The sequence below is a fragment of the Helobdella robusta genome, assembly GCF_000326865.2.
Source record: "Helobdella robusta unplaced genomic scaffold HELROscaffold_18, whole genome shotgun sequence".
Lineage (NCBI taxonomy): Eukaryota > Metazoa > Annelida > Clitellata > Rhynchobdellida > Glossiphoniidae > Helobdella > Helobdella robusta.
In genome coordinates, this window is record NW_008703981.1 from 1109667 (window position 1) to 1130268 (window position 20602).

The 20602-nt window shown below is 32.7% G+C and overlaps 1 protein-coding gene across 1 annotated transcript; it reads left to right on the top strand.

Annotated features, from left to right (window-relative positions):
• The first annotated feature begins 1937 nt into the window (after positions 1–1937).
• On the top strand, positions 1938–20380 carry HELRODRAFT_110679 (hypothetical protein). Its single transcript, XM_009016310.1, has 37 exons — positions 1938–2014; positions 2299–2398; positions 3072–3170; positions 3442–3487; positions 3830–3944; positions 5862–5931; positions 6651–6787; positions 7407–7477; positions 8983–9080; positions 9488–9596; positions 10085–10212; positions 10753–10830; positions 11103–11191; positions 11656–11722; positions 12248–12362; positions 12460–12542; positions 12810–12929; positions 13086–13170; positions 13470–13609; positions 13934–13981; positions 14327–14417; positions 14858–14922; positions 15290–15382; positions 15641–15829; positions 16327–16404; positions 16770–16880; positions 16990–17064; positions 17274–17396; positions 17530–17608; positions 17820–17881; positions 18003–18059; positions 18306–18413; positions 18496–18584; positions 18893–18997; positions 19159–19235; positions 19494–19537; positions 19862–20380. Exons 1-37 carry the CDS (start codon positions 1956–1958, stop codon positions 19913–19915), a joined length of 3357 nt encoding a protein of 1118 aa, XP_009014558.1. The 5' UTR covers positions 1938–1955; the 3' UTR covers positions 19916–20380.
• Positions 20381–20602: the final 222 nt, after the last annotated feature.

Consider the following 20602-nt stretch of genomic DNA (forward strand, 5'->3'; position numbering starts at 1 on the left):
AATAAATTGCTAAGTCAAAGACGACAAAACCAACACTGGTGATGAATGACTTTATTGAAATAAAAAGGCATGATAAAGGCTAAAAATTATATCAACATAAGCACACAGACAAACACCACATTCACAAATACAAACAAACACACACAAATACATATACACACATATATTATACATAGTCGTTCAAATAATAAGTAAGGATTTTATAGCGGAGACATAGGGCAATCTAGAGTATCGCATGTTATACCATTCTTCTATTATTATCGATCATATGTATATACTATATATATATATATATACAACTACCTTATATCATATACCTATATTATATATATATTTACAACTAGGCTACTTATACATATTCGTTTTCGTCATAAATAAATTTGAATGTAGGCATTGCCACTTAGACAGAATATGTATAAATATTTATGCACATTTGTATAAATGTAAAATTAATAGATGAATATATCGGTTTGTTAGAGCTTTGTAGAGTTTAAATTACTTTGAAAGGATGTGTAATCAGTAACTGTCAGTAATTTTGCAATGAAGTCGAGAGCTTGGTTATAATTAATTCAATATACGGTTTTTTACTGTATGCTACAATAATTACAATACTATCTGCTCTTAAACACTTAATTGGGTTTTTTAATGTACTTAGTAATCAATGGATTTTTGCTTTTTATATTGTTAAAAATAACAATTAAATTGTTGGGAAAAACGCGAGTAAATATTTTTACAGCAGGGCGTTAGAGTTAATTGTGGATGTGTTGAATAATTAGTTGAATATTTGGATTAAATAATTGGATTTTTACACAGAAAAAACTCCTTTTCTATCTCAAAATGGGTTGGTTCGAATGCGGAGATGATGACGACGATATTGATCGTACGTTAATTAGAGATTTTTTACAGTTTAAATTTATGTGATTTTAATTCATAAATCTGGAATTCTTCGTTGCAGATGCGTGTGTGTAAGTGCATACATGGAATGGTCAGCAGTTTATTTAAATCCTAAAACTTTAGCGCTTTTCATCGATGTATCACGTGACGAATTGGATTAGTTTTCCTAGACTTTAGCAGTGTTTTTAATTTTTAATCATATTTCTTTTTATAAAAGCGATCCAAATTAATGGCAGTTAATGTTTGAATAATTCAATAAATAAATTATTTTTTTTTACATAAACCGCATCCACTTAAAATAAACTTTTCATGTAATATTTTTTGCATTTATTCAACGAAATCACCACTAACCATCCAACACTCATGTTTGGCTGTAAAATTTTAAAGTTTTCTTTTTATCATGGCCTCGGCCAGTCAGTTGATTTTTCCCGGAACGTCATTTGCACCTAATCTGCCCGGTAAGATGGCCGTCTGTCGTTTCTTCCGCACACTCATTGCAAACATCTGTTTGATGAATTTTTATCTTTTTTTGTAAAATTAATTTAAAAATAGTAATTTAATTGTTAATATTTATTTATTATTAACATTTAATTAAAATATTAAATAAATGTATACTTAATTAAATGACTTTGTGACAGTGTATGAGTCTTACTTCTGATTTAATTTAATAATTAAATTAATAATCATCTCCATTGTCACTTTTCATTTCTTTCCTGTTTGTTTGGTGTGCATAGCATGTTCTTGCTTAGATTTATAAAGTTTTATATAAAACTTTTAGTAGTCATTTTATTTTTCAATTAATGTTCATTTGTGCAGTTGCGTCCAACATTTGTTTTTATATTAATTATATTACATATTATAATTAAAATTACGAATTACATAACTTACATGCATATCATGTTTTCATGTTTATTAATATAACCAAGTGGTTTTTACAAATATTTTACTGATATTATTATAATTTAATTTAATATTATAATTAAATTTTTTTTATTATATCAGCTGATGATAGAGAAACTTTTAAGAATTTGGAGGTACAGGTCCTATTGAATTCAGCCAAAATGAGAACGATTTATTTAAACAAGCCTCAGCCAATTAAATATATGTCTAATAAAATTAGGTTAGACAGATTCATTTTTATGATTTCAAAGCTTTTTCAGTTAGCTTCAATTAGAGTTGTTTTCAAAATTTTTTTATTTTATAATAAAAATTGTGATTATTTATCTGTTTACTTATTTTATACATTTACTTATTTAATAGATTAAACTTGTAATTCATTAATTAAATCATTAGTAGCCACCACAAATGGAATGTTTAATTTAAATTAATTTAATTTTAATCAATAATTTTGGAGTTGAACTTAAATGAAATGATAAATGTAAATTAAAATTTTTTTGCCATCAGCACTGCCAAATATAGTGTATTCTTGTTCATACCAAAGTTTCTGTTTGAGCAATTTAGGAGATATGCTAACCTCTTTTTCCTCTTCATTGCATTGTTACAAGTAAAATTCTTTTTTTTTTTAGTTTTTTTTAGATATTGTATCATCTAACCCTTTAAAAAGTCAAAAGAGAAATATGTAAGGTCCTGTAAATTTTTCAATGACCAATAAGCAGATTTTATTCAAACCCTTAAAGACTTTTCAATATCAAACATATTCATTTGTTTGTTCGTTAGTTAATCGATAGTTTGTTACTATTTATGGATGGATAACATAAATTTGCTTTGACATTTTCAACTGTTTTTGCATATATGTTCATTTCTTTTTTTATGTATGATAATATTTTTTAGGGTTCATTTGGTTGTTTCCTGACTTTCGTGTTTAAAATTTGTCACTCAAACTGGCCCTGTTCTCCTCTTTTAACTTTGTATCCTTAACTTTTTGTGTTAAAAAAATAATTTTGATTACTGTATATGTATAATTATTGTTGTTGCTGTTTTTATATATCCTTATTAGTTATTTTATGATAGGTATGTTACATTTTTTGTCCTTAAATGTACCTTTTCAAATATTTTATTCTAAAACTCAAATATTCATTACCTAAAGATTTTGTATGATACTTTTAACTATATATATAATTACAATACATTTTATCGTGTAGTAATTATAACATGTCAATTAATTATATTAAATAGCTAATTATATTTAATCATTTTAAATGCCCTTGATATCCTAGCAAATACCAGGGGTATCACCGACGGGTCAGTTCACGACGGCCATACCTCTGCTTATGATTCTCAGTCTGTCTGCTGTCAAAGAAATATTTGAGGATATCGTTAGTGTCTAGACTATATTATGTGTGATTTATTATCATTGGTTGATATAGTATCACTTTCTGATATAGTATCATTGGTTGATATAATACCATTACTTGGTATAATATTGCTGGTTGATATAGAACTTATTTGTTATAGTGTCATTGTATAGTATATATAGTATATCATTGTATAGATAAAACTGATTGATACAGTATCATTAATTGATTGGTTGATTGATTGATTGATATAATATCATCCATTGGTCGATTTGATATCTTATAACCACAGAAACGAAGGCGGGCAGATGATGAAACAAATAGTAGAAAAGTTTATGGTGTGTTTGTTTCAATGTTTTTTTTCTATCCATTTACCCACTTGAAATTATCATTATCAGCTTACAGTGTCATCAGTGTATATCATATCATACTATCATCAGACATAATCATCAATGTTTATATCACATCATCATATATCATCATGCATCAGTCACCGTTTCCTCAAACTGTTCATAAGGATATCAATTATTAATGATGATATTAATTATAATGGCAATATTAATGATGATAAGGAATGATAGTTAGGATGAAGATGATAATATTAATATTAAAGAAAAAATTGAAATGGAAAAAGCAATAGTAACAATGCAATGGTGCAAATACATACCATTCCACAACAGCCCTGCGGAATAATCACTGGATGGAGATTGAATGGCGCAAGATTGTCGTCGGTGATATTGTCAAGGTGACCAATGAAAATTTTTTCCCTGCTGACCTAGTTCTCCTATCCAGTAGGTAGGTACTGACGTTAAGTTTTACCTGTGTATTGGTTTTGTGTCTTTTGTATTTCGATTGTTTCTGATTGATTGGATATAGGTTTATATCACTGTTGTATCTTGTATCTTTTTTTATGTTGTTGTTTGTATCTCTATTGTATCTTGTATATGTTGTATTTGTTTCCATATTGTATACTCTCTGTTTTTTAATGTTTGCTATCTGTTATTGTTGTTGGTATTTTCCTTTTGTATCTTACACTTGTTTTTATGTACGCTCGTCGTTTGTATATTTTTTGTATGCCTTGTATGCTATTTATTTATTGGTTTGTATTAATTTGCATCTGGCTGGTATCTCAAGTTTAATGGGTTTGGGATGTTTCTTCTAGCTAGTAGGATAATATAGGTACCATGATGAAATATTTTGTCAAGAGGCAATGTTAATAATAATGTTTCAATTTCTTATATTATACATGTGTGTTATATGTTTTTTGTGTGGTTTGTTTGTACGTGCGTATGTGTACGTATGTGTGTGTATACGTACGTGTGTATACGTACGTGTGTGTGTGTGTGTGTGTGTGTGTGTGTGTGTGTGTGTGTGTGTGTTTGTATATCATATTATGCTGTCCTTATCATTGTTATCATTCGTTGTATCACAATCACATTACCATAACTTTTATAATGACTGTGTACTTTTCAATTGAGACTGTTGGTTAATACATAGAAGCTAATTTCCTCTTAAATTGTTTCTTATGAGTGCAGCTTTGTGAGTACTAAGCTTAAATATCATTGGGATTATTATTATCATCATCGTTATCACCATTCTAATCGTTGTGGTTGTTATTATCATCGTCATCTTCGTTATGATAGATATCATCACTATAAGTATCATTTGTAATAAATAATCATAAAAAAATTATCACTCGGACTAATTGAGTGAGTAAATGGATGAATGAGTGGTTAATTAAGGAATGAATGAATGTATGGCTGAATGAATGAATGAATGAATGAAAGAATGGATGAATGAATGAATAAGTAACTGAGTGAGGTTTAGTATGTATAACTTATGCAGTTCTATTTGCAAGTTGCTGTGTATTTATTGATTTTCTACCTACCGTACATAACACTGTGTGTGACTGTGATGTGATGGTGCTGATGACGACGGTGATTATGATTATGATAGTTTCGGTTTTGATGACGATGATGATGACGATGATGATGATGATGACGACGATTGGTAGATAAGGTGGATATTAATTAGCCACCCTAGCTAGCACTATAATATAATATCAGATTACACTTTGATTTGTTTTAAATTCAACCACAGTTCAAGTGTATCACATTATTGTTTCACTCAGCCAAATGTTTAATTTCTCTTCTATCCAATGTTTAATTTTGCTAGAGGTATTATACACTCACTGCCTAAATTCTGTTTTGTTTAACTCCATCTTACAACAGTCAATGTTTGCGTTTGCGTTTGCGTGTTAGTGTGTCTTTGCGCGCGTGTGCGCGTGTGCGTGTGTGCGTGCGTTATTCAAAGCAGATTCAAAATTTTAAATGTTTTGTGGCAAACATTTGTTTAAACACGTTTTCTTGTGTTATGTGTTTATATAGCGTGTTTATATTTGTATGCATATGTGAATGCATGCTTGTGTTAGGTATGTGCGTGTATGTGTGCGTACGTGCGTGTGTGTGGTATAAATAGCAATAGCAGTTAGTAGCAGTATTTACACATGTAGTAGCCCTAGTATTATTGGTAGTAGTTTAGTGTTGTAGATATAATTGTTAGTAACAATCCTATTTTTTGATGATTTTCATAGTAGTAAAACCTGTTTGCATCCATTAAATTGCAATTTAATCTCGCAGTTGTAATTTTAGTAAAAGTTTGAAAGAATGCTGGTGTATTTGAAGATTGTATTGGATAAACTAAATACAACAGTGAGCCGAGAGGTATGTGCTACATTGAGACCTCAAACTTGGATGGGGAGACAAATCTCAAGATAAGACAGGTGGGTGCAAGCTTTTATAAATGAAGTTTTTCAATTGTGATTACTAAATCATTTCAAATTTGTTTTACTCATGTTTTTTTTTATTCTGTTATCAATTTTATTGAACAAATTATTCTTTATTTTTATTCTTCTCCACAAATAAGATTTAAGCAATTAATTTGGTGAAATAAATTTCATGTTTTTGTTGCTATTTTTACATTAAAGATTTCGCCAGAGACAAATCATTTCTATCATTAATTATCATGTATATATATATATATATATGTATATATATATATATATCTCCTTAATATCACTCATTAATACTTTCACCTTTAGTTTTATCTCATTATTGCTTTCTTGGATGTCTGTCTTCTGGTGTGGTCTTGTCTGGATTGGATTTTATTCTCTATGTCTGGTGTCTGGTCACATCCGTCTATTTTATCCCATTCCATTGAGTCCCATTCCGTAAGATTCGACTCCATTGCATCCCATTTTTCTATTATAATGAGGGTGGAAATGATGATGGGTTATAAGAGTTTTATTAGTTGTTTCTTGGTGAATTCTCAGAAGCGCCAACAACAACAACAACAACGCCACCACGCGAAACTGCGAATTTTTATGAGATAAGCAGGAATCTCTTTTTCAAAATTTTAAAAGGTTGCAGCTTGCTGCAAGAGCAAGTGCCTCAACCGTCTTATACCATTGCATGCAACTGTAAAAATTATTCCCACCACCAGGGGATTCCTTACACGTCCAACATGGTTACGCACAAGGATGTAGAATCCTTGAATGGCATACTGGAATGCGAACTTCCCAATGCACACCTGTACGATTTTGTGGGCACCTTGAAGCCAAGAGCCAGCAATCCGGAAGAGTAAGTGATGATGAGGGTGACGATGATTAAGATGATGATGATGATTTGGTGATTAAGTGAGGATGATTAAGTTGAGATTGCATTTGAAGGTAATGGTATTTTTGATGATAGATGGTTTATTGTTGGCAATTTGAAACCTGAGAGCTAACTGTGATGATGGTAATAATGACGATGATGGTAATAATGATGATGTAGAGTAGTGTAACTAAAAAGTCGTTTATTTAATACTGTTTTTTCGTGTATTGTAGTTGATTAAGGTATCATTTTCAAATGCTAAGCATGTATTTTAAGCTTAAGGCATAGGTTTTAATGATGTCAGAACCTATGGATATATTTAAATATAAAGTTAAAATAGCCAACTGCCATTAGATCTTACATTAGAACGTTCAAGAATTAATTGCTGACTTATAAATTATCTAATTAATTTTTTTAAATTGAAATTTAATTATCTCGCTAATAACTGTTTCAGTTTGGACTCTATCTTTTTTTCTCTTTCTCTTCCTCTCTCTCTCTCTCTCTCTCTCTCTCTCTCTCTCTCTCTCTTGTGTGTGTATGGATGTTTGTAGTGTGTTCAGTGAATAACAGCCAACAAATAAAATCTTCCATAAAAAATTCAAAGGTCTTATTCTCTTGGTCCGGAGCAAATGCTGTTGAGAGGTTCTATGTTGAGAAATACAAGATGGATATTTGGTTGGTTGTTTGTTTAGTTGGTTGGTTGGCTGGTTGTTTGATTGGTTGACTAGTTGTTTGGTTGGTTAACTGGTTGTTTGGTTGGTTGGCTGGTCGGTTGATAGGTCGGTCGATTGATTGATTGCTAGGTTGGTTGGTTGATTGTTTGATTGATAGGTTGGTTGATTGATTGATAAGGTTAGTTGGTTGATTGATAAGTTGGTTGATTGGCTGGTTAAAAAAAGGTGATAATTTATTGAAAGAGTATGAATCTTTTCAGATTTAAATGATTTCTGATATCATATATATAACATCGCCGAGTTATTTTTCAAAAATTTTATTTTTTTTTAACTAAGCGCAAGTCTGTGATTTCAAGATTTAGATTCAGTAATAATTTGTTTCAAGATTGAATATTTTAAAGATGAGTTATTGTTATTGTATGCATTTGAAATGGGAAGAGACAAGTTTGCACATAAATGAATAAACTAAATTAATTACCTATTTTATGAGTGAAATGAATGAATGAATGAATGAACGAATGAACGAATGAAGGAATGAATGAAAGGAAGTGAATAAACGAATGACTGAAAGTGAATGAATGAACCAATGAACTAATAGAACGAAGGAGGAAATGAATGAGTGAATGAAGTGTATTAGAGATAAAAACAGATGTGAACTCGCATTTATTGATTTGTAGATGTTGTCAGTTTAATGCTTAGCTAAAGAGTGTTCAGTGTGTGCACCGCTCGCGCGCGCACACACGCACACACAAAACATACACGCAACACACATGCACACACAAATGAATATTAAATGATGAAATAACCTTACATAATATGAGATGAAAACAATCCATGGATTACTTATCATGTAACTAAGTAAGCAAACACTACCACTACTTAAAAACATTTTTGTATTATTATATAAAGGTGTTATTCTTGACAAAGCACCACAAACACTGAACCAAACTAATAAACATAGAACGAACAACACGGACAAAACTAAACAATATCATAAAAATTATGGACATGTAAATAAAATCAACAAGATTCCTATTAAAGATAAACTCACAAGCAATCTATCTATCTATTCATTAAATCTATGGGTAATCTCGATTTTTCTCTATAATGTTTTTCTATTTTTTTCTTAATTAATATTCTAATGTTGGATTTTGAAATTTAAGATTGACTATTATTAACTGTAGAGGTTTGGGTTATTTAGTTCATATTAATATATACGTAATATGATATTTTACTTTATGTTATAGTATGATATGTTACACTATGTTAAAATATAGTATGATATGTTACACTATGTTAAGTTATAAGTTGATAAGTAACACTATGTATATTATGTTATAGCATGATATGTTACACTATGTTAAGCTATAGTATGATATGTTACACTATGTTAAGTTATAGTATGATATGTTATACTATGTTATGTTATGTTACGTCTTGTATTACGTTTCACTATTTTATGTTATATAATGTTATTTCAGTTCATTTTAATACACAAACACTCAGGTGTAGTCATTTTCACGGGCCACGAGACAAAGTTCATGTTAAACTCCACTAGTATACCACTGAAACGATCTACCGTCGAAAAGGTCGTCAATTCACAGGTCGGTCGGTCGGTTGGCTGGTTGATTGATTGATTGGTTGGCTGGCTGGTTGATTGATTGATTGGTTGGCTGGTTGATTGATTGGTTGGCTGGTTGATTGATTAGTTGATTGATTGATTTGTTGGCTGGTTGATTGGTTGGTTGGCTGGCTGGTTGATTGATTGGTTGTCTGGTTGATTGGTTGATTAATTGGTCAGTAGAATGTTTGGCTGGTTGGTTGGTCGATTAATTGGCTAATTGATTGATTGATTAGTTGACGGACTGACTGACTAACTATCTGCGTCAGAGTTGGAGGTTTTGCATGCATACATACATATATACAAACATACATACACGCATACATACGTGCATACATACAAACAAACATACACGCACACATATATATACATACACACACTCAAATACAGATTCTCATGCTATTCATCATCCTCATAGTTCTTGCTCTGATATGTGCTGTTGCCAATCAAGTCTGGATCTCACAGAATCTAACGAAACATTGGTATCTTGGTATACAAGGTCCGTTCTTGCGGTTATGACGATGAAATGATGATATATATATATATATATATATATATATATATATATATATAAAATGATATAAAAGTTATATATTCGTACTGGCTGATAATATTAAATGTCGCTAATAAACTAATGGTTGTCTGAATGAATAAATGGATGGATGGATGAAAGAATGAGTGAAAGAGTGAATGAAAGAGCGAATAAAAGAGTGAATGAATGAGTAAAAGGATGAATGGTACTACTACTAATTACCACCTGGCTAATTAATCATTAACTGTTATGGATATATCATATATACACAAATATAATATACATAACTATATTATTATTATATTATATTATATTATATTATATGCCTTCATATAATTATATTATAACTTTTTATATTTTTTAATCTATAATAATAATAATAATAATAAAAAAATAATATTTTAATAATATATGTAATTTATATAATAAAATAAATTATTTACATATATGTGTAGATGCCAGTCCTACAGGTTTCATCCTGAACTTCCTCACCTTCGTTATCCTATACAACAACCTCATACCAATCAGTCTGCAGGTGACACTGGAGATTGTAAGGTTCATACAGGCCATATTCATTCAATGGGTTGGTTGGCTGGCTGGTAGGTTGGTTGGTTCGCTGGCTGGCTGGCTGGTCGGTTGGTTGGTTTGCTGGCTGAGTGGTTGGTTGGTTGATTGGTTGGTTCGCTGGCTGGTTGGTCGGTTGGTTGCCTGGGTGGTTGGTTTGTGCTGGTTTTTAGTTTGATCTCGTTTTTAATTTTTTTTTTTTAAACTTTATTATCTTTATTTATTATGTTTATCTTTTATGAAATAAATGCAATTAGTAATATAATTATTTTAATGATATTACACATATACATAGATACACACATACTTTTATAAAATAAATGCAATTAATAATATAATTATTTTAATGATATTACACATATACATACATACATACATACACACACACACACACACACACACACACACACACACACACACACACACACACACACACACACACACACACATGCATACATACATACATACATACATACATACATACATGTATACGTAAACGAACAAACAGACAGACATGCAAACATACATACGAACAGAAACACAAACTTTTAAAATGTAGGATGTGGAAATGTATGACGCCAAGCACAACATAGCCACTGTTGCCAAAACTTCTAACCTCAATGAAGAACTTGGACAGGTCAGTTAATGAAGAGGATGTCTGCTATTGTGATAACCAAGTTGCTACCGATAAAATATTTTAATAAGTGAAGGAACAAATGAATGAATGAGGGGATAGATGGATAAATGAGTGTATGAATGAATGAATGGATAGATGGATTTACTCACGAGTGAGTTAATGAATGAATAGATGAATGAATGAATAAATGAATGAATGAATAAATAAATGAATGAATGAATGAACAGATGAACGTTGTAATACATCTAGTGAGCACAATTTTTTTCATCCAGGTCAAGTACATATTCTCTGATAAGACTGGGACATTAACGTGCAACGAGATGGAATTTAAAAAATGCAGCGTAGGCGGTGTCAAGTATGGGTGAGTAATTCATTCATTTATTCGTTCGTTCGTTCATTCATCCATTTATTTATTCATTCATTTATCCATTCATTTGTTCATTCATTCATTATTCTTAACTCACGCGTTTGATTACGTTGTTAATTTTCTCTGTGTTTAAATTTCTTTAAGCTTCAAATTCTCAAATTATTAATATTTCTCAATTGTCTACTGATCAAATTACATGTAGATATGTTTGTAAGTTCAATTTTCAATCTGGTTTTTTATATAGTTGCATCAAATCAAACAATCACTCCATCTATCAATTTATTTGTCTGTTTTGTTCATTTACCTATTTCTATATTTCGCAAATGTAGTTTTTTTTGTTTGTTCGCTATAATTTGATAAGGTTATTTGATCTTGAGTGTTGAATAATAAGAAGATATATTGCTATATCGTGTGAATAGGAAAAATATTCAGTTGCAAATTTAAATTCACATTTCTAGAGATGATTCCAAGTCAGTTGATAAGTTTGATGATTCCTCCCTTATGGAAAACTTCAATACTGGGCATGTTAGTTAGATTTTGAATTTTACTTCATTTGTCACTTTTTTATCATCTATCTATCTATCTATCTATCTATCTATCTATCTATCTATCTATCTATCTATCTATCTATCTATCTATCTATCTATCTATCTATCTATCTATCTATCTATCTATCTATCTATCTATCTATCTATCTATCTATCTATCTATCATTATTATGATATTTACTTGTTTACTTATTATCATATCTTAATCATTTCATCACCATCCCATCCGTATTTGTACATCTTCAACAAAATCTTATCATTCGACGTTGGCTTATACGGTGTCAATTTTACAATGACTGCTGCCATTATTGGCACTATGTTAATCATGATGATGATAATATCACCTTGATCATATTTTATTATGACTATTGTCGATATCATCTTAATCATGTTTAATTGCAATCATCGTCTTCATCATCATCATCTTAGTCGTATTGTTGTGATTGCAATCATCGTCTTCATCATCATCATCTTAGTCGTATTTTTGCGGGTTAATTTCCAGGAAACAGCACCTATAATCAGGGATTTCTTAACTCTACTGGCAGTGTGCCACACAGTCGTTCCAGAGAATGACCCGAAAGAGGCCGGCGGTATCAAGTACCTGGCATCTAGTCCCGGTTCGTTTTTTTTTATCGTTTCATTTTTCAATTTCACTTTTTCATTTCATCTTTTTAATATTTTGCTGTCGTCGTCGTCATCATTTTCGGTATTCAGATGAACTTGCTCTTGTTCTGGGTGCCAGAAATCAAGGCTTCAAATTTACCACAAGGACTCCGACTGACGTCACTATTGAAGTGGTTGGTTGGCTGGCTGGCTGGCTGGCTGGTTGGTTTGTTGGTTGGTCGGTTGGTTGATTGGTTGGTTGGTTGGTTGGTTGGTTGATTGGTTGGTTGGTCGGTTGGTTGGTTGGTCGGTTTGTTACGGTTACAACTAGATTTAATGAGTAAAAACTATTTCACGAATCATTAGAACGAATGCATAAACAATTCTACTTAAACAACAACGTAAGCAAACAACAACTAAACATGAACAACTAAACATAAACGAAAACGACATCTGTCTAGTTTGACGTGAAAGAGAAGTATAAGATACTGAACGTCCTAGCATTCACCAGCAATCGTAAGAGGATGTCCGTCATCGTCCGCTTGCCCAATGGCAAGATCAGACTGATGATTAAAGGAGCGGTAGGTTTTTGTTACTCTTATCTCATACTATTTATATTTATTTTTAAATATTTTTTTAAAATATTATTTTATTTAATTATATTTTCGCTGCAAATTCTTCTTCTTTGTCTTTATCATCATCTTCACCATCGCCATCTTCAACTTCACCACCACCAGGACATGGTGATCTTTCCTAGACTGGCCTCCCAGCAACAGTACTTAGATGTCACCATCAACCATCTTGAGGAATTTGCTTCGTTGGGTATGTGAGCTCTCTTGCATTTTTTTTCTTTGTTTTTTTCAATCAATCAATCAATCAAACAATCATTCGATCAATCATTTCTTTTGATTTGGCTAAAGGTGCCTGGTCAAGCATTGCAGTGACCTGGTTCGAGCGCACATATGTGTTTTATATGTCTGGTTTGGTTTTTATAATAAATTAAAATAATAAGAATTTAGTGTTAACAAATTAATAAACCTAACCAACTTAACTAGCTGACAAACCTAACTAACACTAACAAATTTAACTAGCTGACTAACCGAACTAACAATAACTAACAGGTCTAAGAACATTATGCTTGGCGGTGGCTGACATTGATGAGGACAAGTATGAAGAATGGTCGAAAGAGTACCAAGTCGCTAGCACGTCTATCGAGAATCGATACGAGAAACTAGAAACAGCTGCCGAACTCATTGAGAAGGTATGTCACTAGCTGGAAACAGTGAGGATTTATTTAGGTGACTTAGGTAGCTCAGTGATTAGAGTGCTTGTTCACAATCAGTGTTGCTTTCAGTCGAGCACTGGTTTGAAAGCTAAACAACTCCATTATTTTATTACACAGCCTCTCATTAGTTGACGATGACCTGAAAATGATGATGTTTTTATGATGGTGATGTGGAAGATGAATTATGTACGGAATGAAGAACGATGATGATATCTGTGTTTAGAATTTGCAGATTAATAGTACATTTAATATCTCTTAACTTTTTTTAATGAGATAGATAATTTCAATCATTTCAATTAGGATTTACAGCTGTTAGGAGCTACAGCCATTGAGGATAAACTACAGGAGGTATGCAAATTTCGCTTGTTGAAATTTAAATACTACGCATATGACATTTGATATTATGAAAATAAGTTTCTCTCTCTCCCTCTCTTTCTCTCTGTGTCTTGCACGTAGATGTATGTTCGTGTAACGAGTACTAAAATGATAAATGCGAACATAAGGCACAATGATATGATACAATATGATACTAGAATATGATATATGTGATACGACGTAATAGGACATTAAGTAATATGATATGAGATGCATTGTGATTCGGTTTGCACGATATATTATGAATATATGTGATGTGATATGATATATGATATGATACGATATTATATATGATATCATTTATATCATAATGCTCAGGGAGTCCCTGATACGATAGCAAGCCTATTGAAAGCTGAAATTAAGATCTGGGTACTAACTGGCGACAAACAAGAAACCGCTATAAATATCGGTTGGTCGATTGATGTGATGGTGACGTCACATGATGTAACTAAATGTTGATGCGACGATGTAATGTAATGCGACGGCGTTGTAATTTTCTGGGATGATGTTGTGAGTGTGTGTATAATGATAACAATGGGGCGAGATTTGACCCGGTGATGATGATGATGATGATGATGATGTTACGATTGTAATGATGATAATAACGATGGTGATGATACGATTCAATTATAATATTTGGATGGTAATACCACACATACTTTTATTGCAGCTACTCATAATGTTAGAGCATTTATAAATTAACAATGTAAAAATTCTCAAAGGCACTATGCAAATTCATTTGTTATTCATAAAAGATTAATTTTTAAAATAATAATAATTATTATTATTGTTGTTGTTGTTACTGTTGTTGTTATTTTATTTAACAATGACGTAATAATTGTTGTTAAGGTTACGCTTGTCAGTTGTTCACAACAGGAATGAAGATAATATATTTCAACGAGACCACACTGGACGTTGGTTATGTTGATGACGATGTGATGACGACGACGATGATGATGTGATGATGAAGACGATTATCACGTTGACATGATGCGATGAGGACGAAGATGAGATGATGAAGTGATGATCAATGATGATAATGATAATAATAACATTGTTGTAATTAATTCTAATATTAAATATAACAGCATAACATAACAGCATAGCAAATGGTGAAGATGATAATGAGATGAATTTGATGGTGATGGTGATGGTGAAGATGATAATGAGATGAATATGATGATGATGGTGATGGTGATAATGAAATAAATATGACGATGATAATGAGATAAATATGACGATGATAATGTTTCTTGGATTTTTTTCGTTGTACTTACATAGGACACGGCAGAAACATTGAGGAGGTTTTTGCAAGAGTTAGGCGGTAGGGTCAAGCAGGAGAACAATCTTCTTGGATTGATAACCGACGGAGAGGTAGGTCTCAACAGTACACGCATGTACACACCTACATTCACGTATTATATACAAACACATACATACAACTACACTCAAACACTTGTACATAGCTCGTACATATGCACTCACACACAAGTACACATTCATACGCTCGTGTACACAGATTTTACTGCACGTACACAAACAAATACACGTACAAACAAATACACGTATATATGCACGTGTGCACACATATGCATACAATTACACGCATATACACATACGTACGCACAACAGACGCTGAAGCACGCCATGAGTTACAGATGTCGTGAGGACTTTTTGAGTTTGTTGCTGTCATGCAAATCAGTCATCTGCTGTCGCATGTCGCCTCTACAGAAGGCTGAACTCGTTAACCTGGTGAAGGTCGAAGTTAAGTCTATAACGCTAGCTATTGGAGATGGTGCCAATGATGTCGGGATGATACAGGTAGATCGGTGTGGATGTGCACGTGATCAAGTAAATAAATGAGTGAATGAGGGAGTGAATGAGTGAATGAATGAATGAATGAATGAATGAATGAATGAATGAATGAATGAATGAATGAATGAATGAATGAATAAACGAGTGAAGGAATTTTATGGACTTTACATTAATGGTTAATTTTAATTTACTTAACCGCAATGTATGTAAGTATGGACGTATGTATATGCACGCGCACACACTATACACATTTACACAGGTACATTCACACACACACACACACACACACACACACTCATTCACACACACACATCATATTCCGACAGGCTTCCCATGTTGGAGTGGGCGTATGTATGTATGTAAGTATGGACGTATGTATATGTATGGACCTATGTAAGTATGGACGTATGTATATGCACGCGCACACACTATACACATTTACACAGGTACATTCACACACACACACACACACTCATTCACACACACACATCATATTCCGACAGGCTTCCCATGTTGGAGTGGGCATCTCAGGGAGAGAGGGACTGCAGGCTGCCTGTGCATCTGATTATGCTATTGGGCAGGTTTGTTGTTGGGTTGACCAAATTAATGGAATGGTTGAATTAATTGATTGATTAATTAATTAATGAATTAATTGACGGAGGATTGACGAAAATTGTGTATATATCTAATTTTATTAAGATTAGTTGGCTGATATATATTTCAATATTTCACGAAATACGAATCCTGCTTTTAAATCTGTCCGTACATAGATGTACGTACAATAAGTAAGTAATTACACTGTTTCCGTAGTAAAGAAATTGTAATTCTAACTAAATAAGTAAGAGAGTTTGGAGAGTAGCAAGCTGTTTATACGACTCAGAGAACAGTGTAATTTAACACAAGAAAGAATTATTTACCCTTTGCTTTCATTCAATTTTCCCCCCAGTTCCGATTCTTAAAGAGATTGCTGCTGATACATGGTGCTTGGAGTTACAGCAGACTGACAACTTTAATATTGTACTGCTTCTATAAAAATATCTGTCTCTATCTTATAGAGGTTGATGATCATTTCATTATTTTATTTTTAAAATGACGTGTCTGCCTACTTTGTTTATTTTTTTGTTACAAGTTTTTAAATTCATTAACTTTAATTACTCTTACAACAGTTCTGGTTCGCTATAATAAGCGCATTCTCTGGTCAGATCTTATTTGAGAGATGGTGCATAGGTCTCTACAATGTGGTTTGTATCTGCACTTGTGTGATGATAGATATCTTGATGATTTGCGTTTGTGTATCTGTGTTTGTGATTGATATTGTCATCCCTCAATGACAAAAAAACAAACTACCACAACAATTACATGAAACGTACTGCTGCCGCAGCTAGAAACACGACGACTACATACACGACAGCTACAAACGCGACCACAATAACTACAAACACTTCAACAGATTTTCACCGCAGCCACCCCAATGGCCATAGGTCTATTTGATCAGCATTGCAGTGCTGAGAACCTCCTGAAGTACCCTGTTCTATACAAGTTCACCCAAAGTTCTGAATGCTTTAATGTCAAGGTCATTATCATCCACTTGCTTTTGACGTTTGTAATGTTGTACATAAGATACTGACTCGCAAATGCACATACAACATCAGATACATACATACAAGTGTATACAAAAGTGAAGCGTAGCGTAAATAAAATTCCAGGTCTTCTGGGGCTGGTGTATCAACTCCATCTATCATTCTGTTGTATTCTTCTGGCTGGCTGTCGCTATGTTACAACATGGTTTGTACGTTCGTTTGTTTATTTTTTGTTTTATGATGTGCTTCTCTTTCTTTCTCTCTCTCTCTCTCTCTCTCTCTTTCTCTCTCTCTCTCTCTCTCTCTCTCTCTCTATCTCTATCTCGATCTTTTTTCCTCTTTCTCTCTCTCGCTTCAGTTCATATGTAATAGTTACAATCTTAACCCTTGTCCCACCTTGCAATCGAAACCTGTAGAGATAGCATTTGCAGACGGCAAAGTCGGCAACTACTTGTTCCTTGGCAACATGGTTTACACTGTTAGTGCATTGTTCTGCATTTGTTTGTTTGCCGGTATTGCCACAAATTTTGTTATTATTATTGTTGTTGTTATTATTGTTGTTATTTTTATTATTGTGATGTTATTTTTTCAACATGCAGTATGTAGTAGTGGCGGTTTGCATTAAAGGAGGGCTGGAGACTAGCTCCTGGACATGGGTTTGTATTGTTCGGATGAGGATGAGGAGGAAGAAGATGATGATGATGATGATACTTCTGGTGATGATGATGATGGTGATGATGTTTGTGTTACTGAATTAAGAATTAAAAATTAAAAGTTAAACGCTCCAGTGACAAAATTTTCTGACGTTATTTCAAAATTTTTTTTATATCTCATCATCAACATCAGCCTTTAAAACCTTTAGTTACACATTTTCATCATCATCATTTAATCATCACTTTTAGCTCACTCACCTGTCCATATGGGGTAGCATAATCACGTGGTTCCTCTTCCTGGCCATCTACCCGCATTTCTGGCCCACTGTCAATTTGGCTCCCGAGATGGTTGGCATGGTTAGTACCTATATAATGATGATGATGGTGACGATGATGGCGATGATGATCAGTTTAGTTCTTATTTAACTGTACAACGTAGGACAAATACGTATATACATGCCCGCTGTTCTGGTTTGGGCTCTTCCTCATCCCATGCATCGTTCTCTTCAGTGACATCATCTGGAAAGCGTACGTTCACTCACTCACTCACTCACTCATTAACTCATTCATCCATTATTTATTAATTCGTTCGTTTATTCAATCAGTCATTTGTTTGTTCAATTGTTTTTTGTTTCGTCGTCACTCGTTGAAACTTTCAAATATAATTATAATCATTAGTTTACCTCGTATGTCTTAGCAGGTTGTACGATAGTCAAATTCATACACATACATACATATACAATACACACACACACACACACACACACACACACACACACACACACACACGTACACGTACACAAACATACGACGTACACAAACATACGCGTTTACAGATTTCAGCGAACGTTTTACAAGTCAGTTGCCCAGCAGGTCCAGGAGATGGAGGACCTGGAGCATTCGCCGTCGACAATGTCAATACGGAGTTTTCTCACTAAAAGGTACTTGTCTGTCTGTCTGTCTGTCTGTTTGTTTTTCTGCCTGTCTGTCTGTTTGTTTTTCTGCCTGTCTGTCTGTTTGTTTGTCTGTCTGTTTGTTTTTTTGTTTGTTTGTTTGTTTGTGTATCTGTGTGCGTGTAATGATTTTTTCAAACCGTCGCCAGTGGTCGCAAGACGTACATGGAAGATGCCATGAAAGACTTCCCAGCCACTGAGGAGTCTGTAATCAATCAAGAACCACGTATGTCTCACGTCACGTTATGCCGTATCATGTCATGTCATGTCATGTCATGTCATGTCATGTCATGAACGTAGGAGTGCGTTGACGCAGTGGCGAATTTGTGGATGGATGCATTGATGAATGAATGGATGAATGAATTGATAAATGAATGGAAGAATGAATAAATGCTCGAGTGAATGAGTGGCTATATTTGATTGATGAGTGGATAAATGAGCAGTAACTATAACAAATGATAAAAATGTAACAAAAACATTGTAGGCGGTTTTGCATTCTCACAAGAAGAGCATGGCGTCGTTGAACAGGTTAGAGATATATGAGGCAATGAATGATTGAATGAAAAATTGGATGGATGAAGGAATGAATGAATGAAATATTGAACGAATAAATGAACAAATTGATGAATTAATGAATAATTGGATGAATGAAAGAAAGAAAGAATGAAGGAATGGATAAATAAATGGACAACCGTATTACAGTGGGATCGTATGATATGAATCAAGATATTAACATTATTATTATACTTAGTTTATTTTTTAAATTAACATTTTTTGTTGGTTTTTCCTAACTAAGTAAATAAATTTACATTAATTCACGCATAAATTAACATAGATTATTTTTTTTCTTAGGATCATTTGGTCAGAGTGTACGATTCTAACATGGAAAAACCATCCGGGCTATAAATAGAAACAGCGTTTGTTTGCGTAGGTACATACATGACGGTTGTAACCATAACAACAACAACTCATAACAAATCAAAGATCGTGAATTTTTTACTGATTATGATTACGTTGACGATGATGATGACGATGTTGATGATGATGATGATGACAGTGATTATGGTCTTATTACAGATCTGTATTCGTCAGCAGCATCGTCTTCATCATTTTCACCATAAGAAGTTTATTTATTTCTTTCATAGATTAATTGATTGACTGGTTGTTTTATTGATTGGTTGATTGATTGATTGATTGATTGATTGATTGATTGATTGATTGATTGATTGATTGATTGATTGATTGATTGATTGATCAGTGGATCGATTGATTGATCAATGGATCGATTGACTGATTGATCAATCGACTAAACGCTAATATTTTGTTAGCAAATAAGTATGATTAAATTTTTTTTTGCTAGTGTTAAACTCTTTTTAGACTGGAAGTTTTTAAGTTATTCTTTCCTTTGTCTACGTATGTCTGTCTGTCAGTATCTCTCTCTTTCTCTCTCTCACTCTGTGTGTGAATATGCGTATGTGTTAACATACATATGTTTTTTTTACTTCAAATTTAAGTGTATGTGTGACGCTTTGCAACTATTATCGTTAATATTCCTCTGGTAAGAAAGACGTGTTTTATCCATCGCTTTATGTC